The 14511-nt window shown below is 42.8% G+C and overlaps 2 protein-coding genes across 7 annotated transcripts in view; one reads left to right on the forward strand and one right to left on the reverse strand.

The window, feature by feature from the left end:
* The window catches only part of LOC125764974 (activating transcription factor 3), a 52591-nt gene extending 39128 nt beyond the window's left edge, over positions 1-13463 (forward strand). For 3 of the 4 annotated variants that reach the window (XM_049429760.1, XM_049429759.1, XM_049429761.1), the window contains 3 exons: positions 3036-3164; positions 6047-6250; positions 6355-13463. In XM_049429760.1, the coding sequence (XP_049285717.1) occupies positions 3036-3164; positions 6047-6250; positions 6355-8091 (2070 nt within the window). In that variant the 3' untranslated portion in view covers positions 8092-13463. The remainder of the gene's footprint in view (positions 1-3035; positions 3165-6046; positions 6251-6354) is intronic. The other variant, XM_049429762.1, reaches the window with a different exon arrangement.
* Positions 1-14511, reverse strand: part of LOC125764951 (ATP-dependent DNA helicase DDX11) — a 77722-nt gene that overhangs the window by 61147 nt on the left and 2064 nt on the right. For all 3 annotated transcript variants that reach the window (XR_007418498.1, XR_007418499.1, XM_049429716.1), the window contains exons 2-3: positions 14263-14460; positions 13549-14200 (exon numbers count right to left, since the gene is read on the reverse strand). Coding sequence is in view for 1 of the 3 variants with exons in the window: in XM_049429716.1 (XP_049285673.1) it covers positions 13549-14200; positions 14263-14460 (850 nt within the window). In the remaining 2 variants the exon portion in view is untranslated. The remainder of the gene's footprint in view (positions 1-13548; positions 14201-14262; positions 14461-14511) is intronic.

Raw genomic sequence — 14511 nt, forward strand, 5'->3', positions numbered from 1 at the left:
AGTGACAGTACACTGGTCGCCTTCAGACAGCCGCTACCATTGTGGGGTATGTCACCATGTACGAATGTATCAGAGCACCCGACTCACAGCTGATTAAATCCAAAGCATTTAAGGCTGTCGGTAAGGTTGGAATTTTCGCTCAAAGTCTAGTCGAAGGCAGTTTTGAAGACGCCATCGCAGACACAATGCTCGCGTGAATATAACAATAGGCAACAGAGACATTTTGTAAGGGTTTCCCAATTTTGAATAGTAAGAGATCACGGTAATACATCCATGTGGAATGACCTTACAAGACGAACCCAAATAAATCACAATCAATGTACACTCTAAAGCGATGTTTTCTCCCATATAAAGTGAGAGAGACACATACTGAGTATACTAATCACCATCTTGCGTCTTAGAACGCTTACTTCACTGCATAAAGGCATTAGTTTTATTGAGCGGGTCTCTTTGGAAGTTTAGATCTTGATGAAGCTCAAAGGAAATTGCCGCGACCATGATGGTTTGTAGCCATCGGCGTATGTTGCGGTTCTACGATGGACCTATTTCCGACGACTTTGAACCTTAAAAACCAAACACCCACTCAGGTTGCGAGGGACAGAGAGAACTTCGTTAGATCGTGACAGCACAGTAACTACGGGGTGGAATGTGATGTGGAGTCCATAAATCTTCCTACACGCGCGTAATCGCGTGGTACATGCAACAGTTCCTACAAAACTGTAGATCTCCTAATAGACGTCAGGTCCTACACAGTTGGTACCTGCCATTTCTCGTAGGTAGTAAGCGCCATAGTGTTCCTTCCCGAAGACACGAACCCTTGCTGATACGAGTGCGTGCTTGATTTTTGTTTTCCAAAAAAGGGACAACAAGCGAGAGAAGGATAGAACTGCAATAACGAAACGGACGAAATAATCATGCAAGCAACCCTGAACCTTTCAATGATGCGACCTCCAACCGTTTGAAGTACATACCCAAGTACGCCTTACACCTTTACACCCTTGTACAGGTGTTACACCGCAGTGCAATTCCAATTACACGCGGGGCCCAACCCTACTGCCCTATCGTTATCGCCATTCTTTCGTTAGAAAGAACCCCACGCGGGAAAGCACCGCTCGGGACGGCAAATACAAGCGGAACCAACCATACCATGCCCTTCGATAACTTCCGTCGCCGACAACGCGAACATTAGCGGTCCGGTTCCCGCTTTGGAATGAAAATGGACTGAACAAAAACGCGCATAGTTCCAGTCATGGCGCCGCCATCAAACGAAATAAACCCTTCTCTCCTCCTCTTCCTCCAATGGGACACTCTTCCGTACCGGTGGACTTGTTTGAAACAATGTTGTATTAGATTTTATTACCTTCCTAACCTTACTTTTTTGCGTTGATTGGGGAAGCACGAACAGTCTCGTGTATGTGTGCATTTTGTGGGGGGGTGGGATTGGGTTAGGTTGGATTTTTTCACACCTCTGTGTCAAGCCCCGCGTGTCTGACGGTAATTTTTCGCTAGCTCGCTATGATATTAGTACGACAGTACCATTCCTCTGCGTGTTGCGCATCGTTCTGTACGTAAATTTCCTAATGAGCCTTTCCTCCACACCTTCTGTGTACTGTCAACACTTCTGCAACACACTACTATATTGTTGTACGCAAATAGCTTATAACAATGAAGCTTCTTTCCTTTCGATAAACATCTTTCTTCTAACTCGCCGGATTCGTGGAGGAAAAAATTAAAAACGCACATGATAGAAAGATATCAAAGAAATCATTCAATCTCTACCAAAGTTACTACAAGTTACTAGTTACGGTAAACTATGCGTAACATTCCAAGTAATCCATAATCTTAGGTTTTCTTCTCTGCCCCAGAGCATTCCTTCTTGGAAGTCGAGAAAAAATATTGCTGTAGAAAACCCCCGGCGAACATAACATTAATACCGCCAACAAACCAAACTAAAGGTGGAAAGCATGTTCGACGGGGCGACAAGGTTAAATTTACCATTAATTTATGTTGCCACAACTTGCCGTACCCGTACCGACGCCCGATCGGCCATCGATCCACGCCTCGGATGATAGATTTCCTAAAAAGGCGGCCCATTTCCGTTCCGGCGAGCATATCCGGCCCGGAAGAACCGATTGGCTCAGTTGGTCGCAGTTAAACAAGCCCGATTCGAACGAACTGATAACGACCCGGCACACCCATCACTTTTCGGACCGCCGGCTTCAGTGGGCCCTACCGGTGTCAACGAACCGAATGGGAATTCCTTCACCGCGAACCGTCCTCCAGTAGAAATCCACCTCGTTTTTTTATCACCGTATCAGTGGGCAATTTCGTTTCAACCGACCTACAAACGGGCTTCCGTTTGTCCAGTCAGCTCCGTGTGATTGTATGATTTGCTTCATTTCGTTTTATTTATTTTTACTAGTTTTGTTTGCTAAAATTAAAGATGCGTTGCTTTAGATAAGCTGCACCTCACTAAAGCGCTCAATTCAAATGACAGTGCTCCATCGGCCAAAGGCCAAGCACACACGCGGCGCGTAAAACAAAAGCACATTGAAAATGACCGTTGATTAATTATTTCTTGCACGCACACCGCCAGCGTAACCCTCATTTCCATAGAATATGTCGTGAAATGTATTGGCGTATTGTGTTTTCCCAGTTGGGAGTGTATACATTTATGGTTAGAAAACAGCGGCGAAGTGATGTGAGGCTTCTTTATTCCAGCAGCGAGGCTGACCGAGCAGAGGACGTGCTAATAGCTTTGAAATATTGAAAAATTACAGTAAAATTGAAAAAAAAAATTTAAATTGAATTATAATGCGAAAACTACAGAACCTCTCCATACATCCACGCAAATCAAAGTGCAAAGGTGTCGAACCTTTAATTGAATCTTTTCGTGAAATATTTCAAAATATTTCATATCGAGCAACCTGCGATCTTCACAGTCTTGCAGTTCACTATCAAACTAATCCATAATCGTTCAACATCTTCATAACTTTATTAATGATTCTTTTTCCTCATCTTTTACTGTTTTTCAGCAGACATCACTGAACGATAGCCATTCCAACAGCTCCGATTCGCCACTGGACTCGCCAGCCAGCCAACAACATCAATCCCAGCAGCAACAACTTCACCTTCACACCGGCAAGACGCCGAGCGTACAACAGGTAAATGAACTGCGAAACAAAACAAAACCACCCTCTTTGCCTTCTTCTTTTCCTGTCCATGTCTCACTAGGGCTGGTGGAAAGATTTTCTGCGCAGTGCAAATAATTATTAAAAACTCACCAGCAAACCAACCACAACCCGCGACCAGTTTTTGAGGACAACGGTTGTCGTGTGGTCCCAACCACTGTTGGAAGATTGCCTCTTTCGGAGAGTCCAATCACAAATGTGCAAACAATGCCCACAGTAACGACCCACAAAAATACACTTTGTTTGCGAGAGTTTTGGAAGAGAGTAGAATTGTTTGCGAAGATACTTTTACAGCAAATATAGAAATTGAGGTTCCTCGCTTGGATGGTCATTGTAGATGGCAATATGTTATGGAGACGTTATTGAATATGTGTGACTTTGGCACCATTTGAAATTATTTCGCTAAGTTACGTGCGATCCAGTTGAGTACTATTCCCACTACCTGCGGTGTGTTGAGCCTTGTGCTTACTTCCAGCTTTATCAGTCCTCTCTGTTCGAGCCATTCTACTGGAGATCAAATATATCCTACTGGAGATCCCACATATGAATATGAAAAATTCCTGTACTGTAGACAGCTTAACCATTTTTTAAAAGCTATTACGAGAAGATTGCTATATCTTACATTGTATATCTTGAATTGTTGTCCCATTGAAAGGAACTCTAATCTCTCTCGTTCTAATGCTCATCCTCCCAAATTTCGATACGTTGTGTCTTGTTAGTATTGTTTTTTTTCGCAATTCCTTCCTGAATAGCCTCCAATCAAGAGCTGACACCCAGTAGGAAGCGATCAATTTGTTCGCCATTCAATCACTAATGATGATAATTACGAATATTGGCAGCGACGACCCCAATGGGGCTTCGATTAATCAAGCGCGCGTTAAGCATTTTAGCATATTTTGGTATTCAAATAACCTTAGCCTTCGTCTTCGTCGACGGCGATCCTGCGTTGCCATTGTGGTAGACCCATTTGTTATCCTGACGGAGATTCATGTGTTAGGGTTTTCGCATACAATACCATTTGTTTTGTATTGTTTTAGGATATTTTCGAGTGAATCACTACGCATCAACATGCGATGTGAGTTCCTCTTTTGCTTAATCCCGTCACATTTTGCATTTTGCAAACTTCTGCTTCCGGCCCCAGTACAAGATCGCAACTATTCCGAGAAAAAAAATCTCTCTCCATTACCGAGGTCAATCATCCGCGAGCTGTTTGCTTTTCAACTTCTCGATCAACTTCTCCCCAAGTCGACCGCTTTCCCTCAACCCTTCGATCGCACTTTGCGCCACGAAATGCTGATTGATGAGACGACCGCAAACATCCCGAACCAAACCAAATTCAACGCCCACAGTGCGACAATACGTACGAGAGCCAACATTTCGGACCCTACATTCCCAAACCTCGGCGTTCCCGTCCTCCTATTGCGTGACACCGACACCCAATCTTCAATCCCAGGCACGTTCGCACTCACCCTGGCCCGCACACATTTGCATACAAAAATATCAAGTCAAGAAGAAAAGAACAATTCGATACCGCGCACAAGCACGCGAAATGTATCCATCTCCTCGGTCAATTTCTTCCCTCCCCCCCCCAAAGAACCCGGCCTCACCAAAAAGGCAAACGATCGCACACACTGCGCGAGACGACAAATGCCACATGCGAGCGTGATTTTGAAAGCATTTCGTGTGCTTCAGGGTTTCAGGCAATACGTTTCGGTGCTGTGGGCAGTACCAACGTGCTGGAAAATGCGATCTTCGATCTTGATCTTCGCACCGCATAAGGAAGAGAGGGAGGCTTTTCATTACTCCTTGCTGGTGTGGAGTACTTTACACCCTCAAAGTTTATGGTTGGTCTTAATCGAAAAAAATAAAACTTTCGAATTGCATACAACTTCCAACAGGCAGTGAAACACACAGACAGATACACAGATAGCACGAAGATAGCGACAAGAGTTTCGTCCCGAAATGGCGAAAACATTTTTCATGCTTCACCGAGTTGAAAACAACACGGCAAAAGCAAGAAGGAACGGAAAAGATGTTCCCTTCGAAATAAATAATGCCGCAAATAAGTCACCCAACCCTGAAGCATTTACGCAGCCCTGCTGGTTCAATTATGTTTCACGACTTTTGAGCCACGTTTCGGCGTTGAATTATGATTATGGCAGCTTTACCGCATTATTCTTAAAACTAGTTTTTGCTTTCATTTTTTTTGTATATGGTAGTGCGTTTGCTTCCTCAGCAGCAACAAAATGATTCACTGCTACTGCTTCTGTTTGTCAAATTAATTTTCAACGGACATTGGATTGGTTAATGGGTTGTTTATAGAAAAAACGGGCAATTCGGCTTTGGTTTTTAAAATTTAAAATATTTCATACTACTGCTCTTCAACACTAGACTGTTTAGTACTTATTTTTGTCATGACAATAACGCGATTTTCGTACTCGATCGTTACATAGAACAGATGAACAATCACCTCTGCCGTCTCACGGTCCCATTTTATGAACCAGAAACGATACAGACATGATTCGAATTCTTAACATTTTAGCGGGTAGACCGGTGACATTTTTGTTTCCTCTGTGACAACATCCCTTCACACAGACTTCATCGAAGAGGCCATTTTCAAACATACTTCAGCAAACTGAATAAGACGGAAACGACACGCACGATATCGTGCGTTGTAATTTTTTCATTTGATTCCGTTTACACAAACTAACCTTTTTACAAAAAAAAGGCAACGCTAAGCGATAAATAGAATCAGCATGGCGCTCGTATAATAGTCATTAGCTGACGGTGTTGTGTAAGTCTTACCTGCTGATCTTCACTGATCTGTATGTGTGATCTTTTGTTTCCACTTACAGACATGCTCGCAACTGATCAAGGAAGGTGTGAAGTTGCTGATTCAGAGTAAACGCAAGCACAGTGGTGGAGACTCGAGCGATGGAAACGAATCCAGCACACCGAAGGCAAAGGTAGCCCGTCGGCGTGACCCCTCCATGACCGATCACCGGGAGACGAGTGAAGATGATATGGAATCAAAGGCGAGTCCTCGCTCGACTGTTGCGGTAAGTATTGTTGGGATGTGTTCTGAGAAGATATGGCCACATTTTACGCTTTACTGGAGTTAAAGTACACATCCTTTTTTTCTGTTACCCTTTTTCCTGTATAGTTAACACCAGAAGATGAGGATCGGCGACGGCGACGCCGCGAAAGGAATAAAATCGCCGCTACCAAGTGCCGTATGAAGAAACGTGAACGTACGGTTAACCTTATCAACGAATCGGAAACACTCGACGCCCAAAACAAGGAGTTAAAGTCGCAGGTCAGCAAGCTGGAAACGGAGTACCGGAAACTGGTGGAAGTACTGCAAGCGCACGGTCCCACCTGCGTCCACCAGAAAGGCTATCAACCTCTTCCCTCGCTGTCAACCATTATCGGTAACAGTGGTAGTGGTGGAAGTGGGAAATATCTTAACGATCTGAACTATCTCGATCAGGACCAAACGGGTCAAGGGGAAATTAAATACTCCGAGTGTCTGAAATCGGTTTCCTCGAGTTCCGGCTCACCAATGGATAGCTTCTCCAAGCAAGATTCTGGCATTCTTCCTCCCGGCTACTGCAAACTTTCGCCCACGGAAACGACAAGCTTCCTGCTCGAATCACCCTCAGAATTATCCGGTACTGGGGAGCAGATTACCAAATCGGACTACATTCCCGGACCTGCAGTTTCTGTCGCTTCGTCAAGAACGAACTCCAACACGCAACAACCTTCGAAGAATGGACGATCCAAGCCTGGACCCAAACCAAGACAGTCTAGAGCGCAGAGTAAAACGACTCCAGCATCGGTAGCTACATCCACAGCAACGAATCTTCCTTCAATGAACAATACCACAACCACCACCTTCGGTAGCAAAGGGAATCCCCTGATTGCAGCAACCCTCATGACGACGACACCTTCCTCCTCCCCCTCATCCGTACCTTCTCCACTAACTGTAGGCAACTCGGTGTCGACAGTGAACGTTATCAACTCGATCGGAACACTTGTGACTACTGACGATGATGACTTTATTCTGAAAAATGAACTCATCGACACGCACAGCCCATACACCACGGTACAGAGTGCGGATCGGTTCTTGTTCGATGCCACACTTGATCTGTACAACAATAACGCCCACAGTCCCCTCACTGCCGGGCTCAACTGCGCCCAACCGCATCAACAACAACAGCAACAGCTTCAACAACAATCACAGCACAATCATCATCTCCAGCAGCAGCAGCAGCAACAACAGCACAGTGCAACTCTCAACAACAACAATCCAACCATGGTAAACGAAAATGACAAGCTTAATCACCTGAACGCCATTAAAGACAACACCTCCAATACGCTTCTCGAGTTCGGCTCTAGCTTCGAAACACTTAAGCCCGCCACAGTAGACTACACGCAGCATCAACAACAGCAGCAGCAGCAGCAAGCACAACAACACTCCAACGGGATGCATCATCAGCAGCAGCAACAATTAGATGGTTTGCTGGTAGTCGGCGATCCTACTCTCGGCCATCTTCTCCATCATCACCCGCAACAGCAACAGAACCATCACCAGCATCATCATCAACATCAACAACAGGCGCAACAGCATCAACAGCAACATCATCAGCACAACCAGCTTCAACAACACCATCAGCTTCAGCATCAACTACAACAACATCACCTCCAACAGCAGCAGCTACAGCAACAACAACAACAACAACACCACCACCAACAGCAACAACAACTCCACAATGCACTAGATCTACTGGGACCGGTCGCGAATGACTTCCTCCTAATGACTGACGACGATCCGACGGATTTCACCGATCTAGACAGTGGTATAACTGCGTACAGCAGCATCAACGGATGTCTAGCGTGACCTGCAGCTTTCGATCTGTAAACAAAACAAAACCTTCCACAAAGACAGCAAAAAAGCTTCTTCTGCTCGTATCGAACTGCTACTACTACCCAACAACATTAGAGATCATCAGTCTTGTTTTACTTACAACCAGAGCTTGTTTCACTCTTCTTATGTTCCTCATTTGTCTGTCTTCCAACATGTCTGGTGGGATAGGATTCCTCCGTTCTGGGAATGCTTATGTTCCTTTTGCAACAGATTGTACAATCTCGTCCAACAAATCATGTTCGACAGTAAGAACACCTTTAGGTGTTCTTCTACTATAACAAAAATATGCAACAGGATTTCACTTCAGCGTTCTAAATTGAGGTTAGTTGGCAAACGCCACACACAGAGAGCTGCGTACAATGTGCGCACACAAAACAACATCATCAGAAATGCCCAACTTTCCAATCTTTCAGGATTAGGAGAAAGAAAAGAAGTCTTTTTTTATCACCATGATATTTTCGCACAGATATTCCACGCATTGTTGATCACTGTGAGCCTTGTTCATAGCTTTCATAGCGCTGTCCAACAGAGATTACTTTCGCAAATTGTCTTTATTTTCCTGCTCGAATGGAATGTGTTGCTTTTCGCTTTAATGTCTACAACTATAACTAAAACGGAACAAACAAACAAACAAAAAAAGACTACAACAAGTAAATGGCGGAGTGGCAGAAAAAAGCTAACAAACCAGAAACAAAAGGAAACGGAGGGTTGCGAAACGAGATGGCGAAAATGAAAAGATCGGAAATGCATTCCTTTTTCGTGCGTAAGGTTCAATAATCGTATCTCATTTTATTACTATTATGGAACACTATACTGGATGTTATTAATATTCTTATTCCTACTATCGACTATTATTATTATTGCTGTGGCTATCTCTTACCGTTTCTTTAACATTTCGTTCTGCTCTGTTCCATTTGGCACTTGTTTCCAGTTGCTGTATGTTGTATGGCTTTGGGCTGCTTTTTTGTTGTTGTTGTTGTTGTATCCTCCATTTACTTGTTCAACCTCCTCTTTTCTGTTTCATACCTTTTCGGTTTAGTTTATTGTCGACTTTCAACTGGACAGAGAATCAGTTTTGCATATACACTGCTCTTTTGGCAAGTGTTGTGTTCATGTCTTGTGCTTCTTCACACCCGCAAGCTAATTTTTGTCAACCAGCAGAATGATGCCCCGATTACTTCCTTCCTTACTCTTCCCCTTTCGCCCTCTCTAGACACAATTTGAATACTGTGCAATCGTATGTTTTTCTTTATGGTTGCGTATGCTTGTTTTTGACGGCTCAAAATTCAGTTTGCATTTGTACAGTCAAAAAAACCGCATGGTGCGCATTAGGTGGGCGCTAAAACGAGAGAACAAAATGGATGTCAAACGTACCACATGGTAACTGTATGAAACGAACCTTAGCGTGAGCGGTGTGTTTCTGGCCATACTTTATCATTCAAAAGGCAACACACAAAAACGAAGTAGTTTCACATTCAGAAGCAGCTGGCATCTTCCAAAAGGTTTCCACTTTACTGTTCATACTCGCACCCATTCATTTATCTTCGTCTCACCGTGCAAAGTAAATTCATTAATTAAATTACCATTTGTACGGTGACTTGAAAGGAAGACATTTTTTTGTTCAACATACACAGAATACTCGAGATGGCAAACAAAACAATGTTTCCAAGAAAGAAAGACAACAGCCGTTCAGGCAACATCGCAAATCAAGAATTAACCATATTTGAATGTCCATGATTATTTTCGGGATTATTTTCGAGTAATTCTGATTGATACACAGCGAGCAAAGAATCTCAAATCATTCGGCTTCCGTTTTATGTTTTATCAGTTTTTTTTTGTATCTCAACACTCTGTCTCTGGAGCAGAATTTATTGGTCCAAACCTCAACATTCCAGCACGAAAAGAAACGACATTTTGTTCAGTGTATCAGAGCCTTATCCGGCAAGTCACTCTCCACAGTGTCTAATGCACCGAGCACGATCTACGTACCGAGGAACAGATGTATATGTGTCTAAAAGTAAAGCTAGTTAACTTAATAGTAATATCAAACTAACGATGTTTTCACACTTGTTCTATTGTGTATTGTGAACACACACACACACGAAGGAATGTTTCCTTCCACTTCGTACTGATTCAGGTATCAAATCAACCAACGGAAAGTTACCATTGTTCTATTTGCGAAAGCACTCTCGCTTTTCTGGTCCAGCATGCCAAACGGAAAGTTACCAATCGATTCAAAACCCCAGAAGCTTAAGTTTTCGTTGCCCAATCCAACTGGATGGATTGAAAACCATAGACCTTTAAATGCGGAGAGAGTGTTTGCGTGTGTGTGTATTGCCCTAAAGGCAATCATTAATCTACGGGTGCCATACTTTTAGCGTACATGTGTGCTACTACCATTTAACGAGCGGATGTAATACAAGCAAATTAGTATTAGATGTTTCCTCGTTCATGACTTGTTTTTTTTTTCATATTTCATTGTAATTACTATTAATCTCACTTAGTGATTTAGTGACAACAAACCAATCTCTAAAAAAAACATCAAATGGTGAATACTTATAGTCTTCCTTAGGCGTTTTACTACACTTTTTCTTTATTATTAGGAGTGTGACATTTGTCGATCAAACGCGAATGGCCCAAAAACGCATTTGTTAACAGATTAAGTTTCTTGTTTAAATAATTAACACCAACATTACTTTGACCACGCATACCATCTGTTCCTCGTGCTTCTTTGCATTAGACAAAACCCTGTCAACCATCACACATCTCCTGTTGCTGGAGTGCTCTAGCATTGAGATCTCTCCCAGCCGCTTCGTACATCACAAAAGCACAGCATCAAAACAAGACCAAGACCAATTTAATATTAGCTAGATTTGGATAGTTGTAAACGTACTATTATTAAGCATAACAACCAACCGAAAGCTTACTGTGAAAACTAGGATATAGGACAAATGAGTATGATATATAGTACTACGGCCTTTAAGTAACTGCAGCGAAAACACAATCGCCGATCGTGCAATGGTCGTCGTGCAGCGCACTACGACACGAGTATATATTATATATATTTATCAACTAACACTGTTGCAGCCTTTCAATGCGTACCAGTCCCGTCAGTAGCTCAGTTTATAGGAGAGTTACTAAGCACGCAGATAAGGCAAAATCATGTTCATTGTATACCATTTTAAGCCGTTTGTTCCACCTGGAACGCCCCAGGAGCCTTAGCGCCCGCAAACAGATTTGCTGTGCGGTTGTGTCTTCGTTTTATACTCAGGTGGTTTATGTTTATTTGGACCAGTTTAGCTTCACTGGTTTTGTTCGATGCCTTTACCAAAATGTCCTTCACGGTTTAACGGGCTGGACTTCTAATACTCCATGCCCTCAGTCTGACAGGACCGATGGTAACAGGATATATGCAAAATCTATGAAGCTAATATCGAATCCGTTCAAGGTGCCGCTTAAACCACCAGTCGCATGCCTTACGTATGGTAAAAGAAGCCTACTAAAACGATATTTAATATTGAAGTAAATTCACTACCCCAAAACTAGATAAAATGCCTTCCTATTTCCATGAATAGGTTATAATGCATGTTGCTAGTTTTTTCAGACAAACAAACCAGAAATCAAGAAGAAAAAAGCAAAAAAAATACAACAAAAAAAAGAAGAAATACCAACAAAAGGAAACAAACGAGAGAAAAATAGACAAAAAATATTAACATTCAACATTATTGCATACATTGCTATAGCCTTAGATGTGTACACTGTACGTGTTGTATGTATGTTTTTATTTTGTATACTTATTGTGCATTAGTGGGCCACGACCGTACTCCAAAACAAACGCTTTTTCCCTCCCTCTTACTGTAACTACTGCCCAAACATCAATTCGAGAAGAAAATGCATAGCAAGACGATTTTAAAATAGAAAAAAAAGTGTGATAAAGAAAAGAAGCAGGGTCGCATTGGGTGAAACAAGAGAAGGAAACAATAGATATTAAAGAGAAACTGAAAGTTCAGATCGACAAATATTCAAATAACACAGAAGACTGTGAATCATTCTATCAGCAAAGTCGAATACGAAATTCGCCAAATTCTTTCTCCCCTTTTTCCCATGCCTATCCTTAAAATCGATACTAGCTCATGTATTTTTCACTTCCAACGACACCCAAAAACAGAAAACAAAGCGTTCAATAAAACAAGCTAACCGATCCCAAGGTGGGTGCTGGTCGAGGTCTATTTGCGTATGCACAAAGGCAGGAAGATAAAAACTATCGAATGAAATTTATTATTCTACTTTGTACCTGGCTACCGTTGGCCACGTTCATGTTGATGAACGCAAAAAACAAGCGACAAAACCGAAAAGGACTCAAATTTAATCTCCTTACTCTAGATTATTGCTAGCGCACAAACAGACAACCGGGGCAGGAATGGGCAAGTTGGAATTTATATAAGACAGAGAATACGTTCTACAACTCCATGCCTTCCATCGCAACTGTAATTGGTTATATTGAGTTTGCAAGAAACATCAAAAAAGCACATCAGGAAAATACAATACAGCCCTTTCATCCCCCCAATATCAGTCCCTTTACTACAGCTACTGTGACGCTGGGCGAGAACCAATTAGGGCTGCGAAAATTTATCGAGCACGTTATACACTACACGAGACGTGTCTATTTTGTTCCAAAAACCTACTTTACTAAGCATCTATTCGTCGCAGCTTCCGTGTACGCACACTACAGACAAAAGAAATAGGGAAGGAATCCCCCAAAAAGAACCCTCGATTCCGCTTCTGCAATCGGAACAGAAGCGAGAACTAAAACATATTGAATGTTCGCATAAGTGTTGCCTAATGTGTTGCGCATGAAAAAGAAAATTGTAACTACGACTAAAACAGCATAGCTGACAATGTGAAAGCTTCACTAGAAAAAGGACAATGGACGAAGTAAGCAAAGAGTTCAACAAGCAGAATCATACGTTCGCTTTGTTAGAAAGATAAGAACGATGCAAACAAAATAATTGAAAACAAAAACCGATCGATTCAGCAAAGGAAGAATTATTTACAATCTAGGGAAAGGTAGAACGAGCAACAAATGTTCGACGAACCAGTGATGAATCAGTATCAAAAGCTGTAGTAATGTAGAAGGCAAAGAAAATGCGCATAAAAAGCAAAAGAAAAAAAGGAATTCGCGTATTATTTCGTCTGCTAAACGGCAAACAAGTGTTTCAAACGCATCCAAACTTTACGGCAATACGAATTACAGAGAGACAACCACACGACTGCTGTGTCGGGAAGCGAAACCATGATGGATAAAAATATAAACAACATCGGACTAAAATAGCCCAATATAACAAGCGATTCCCGGCGTTTGATTGTGCCTTCCCTTTCTCATTCATCCGCAAAAACCACACACACATTAACATTCACGGTTTTACTCACGTTTTGCTTTGTGTTGGCGGAAAAATTTCACCAGCTTCCCGTGCGCTTGACCGTACCGTTCCGCACAGTCCATTCGCTCGGAAATCCACACCGGTAGCTTCCGACGGATGCGTTCACCCGTGCAGTACCGAGTGTCGAGCAGAATGACGGCCGCATAGTCCCGTATATGCCGTACGGCTCGTCCAATGCACTGGTTAACTGCTTTCATGCAAAGATTTTCATAATATTCATTGCCAGCAGTTCCGGATCCGACCGCACCGGATGTGGGTAAACTTCGATCGAGGTATCGCATCCGTTCGATCAGTTCCGGACTGGTACGATTCGGGTAAGGTAAACCAACCACCACCACACATCGACCGAGTTCGTCCGCGAAATTTAATCCTTCACTTAGTTTACCACCGACAACGCTGAACAGTATGGCACCCGTGGCTGATCGTGCCGCACGCCCGTAGTCGAGCAAGATTCGATCCACTTGACCAGAGATTTTTGGCTCACGGAACACTTTCTTGCGCTCCTCTAGCCTTGCACGATTGCCGGACTCTTCCAGCTTCCGATAGAACAGATCAAGAAAGTCGTAGGAACTGAAAAATATCACCACACCATTCGGTACCACCTGGCAAATGTTTAGTAGGGTCGATTGAAGTTCGTCCAGCTGTTAAGAAAGAAATATTAGTTTACGGAAAAATGCACATAATGAACATGAGTAGGACATACCATTTCCACGTTTTGTTTGTTGGCGAAATTAAACAGAAATTCCTTCCCCGTCGGTCCACGTCCAAGCGCAATTGGAAGGACGGCATCCTTTGGGACCACATGGGGATAGCTTTTAATGGTAACTCGTTCCCGGCAATTGCGAAACACCTGTTCCGTTAATTCCTCCGTCGGTTGCATCGTACCTCCAGCAAGGACGACCTACAATAAAAGAAAAAAATATTAAAAAATCCTTCCCAACATGTGTGTGTT

The sequence above is a fragment of the Anopheles funestus genome, chromosome 2RL, assembly GCF_943734845.2.
Source record: "Anopheles funestus chromosome 2RL, idAnoFuneDA-416_04, whole genome shotgun sequence".
NCBI classification, from domain to species: domain Eukaryota; kingdom Metazoa; phylum Arthropoda; class Insecta; order Diptera; family Culicidae; genus Anopheles; species Anopheles funestus.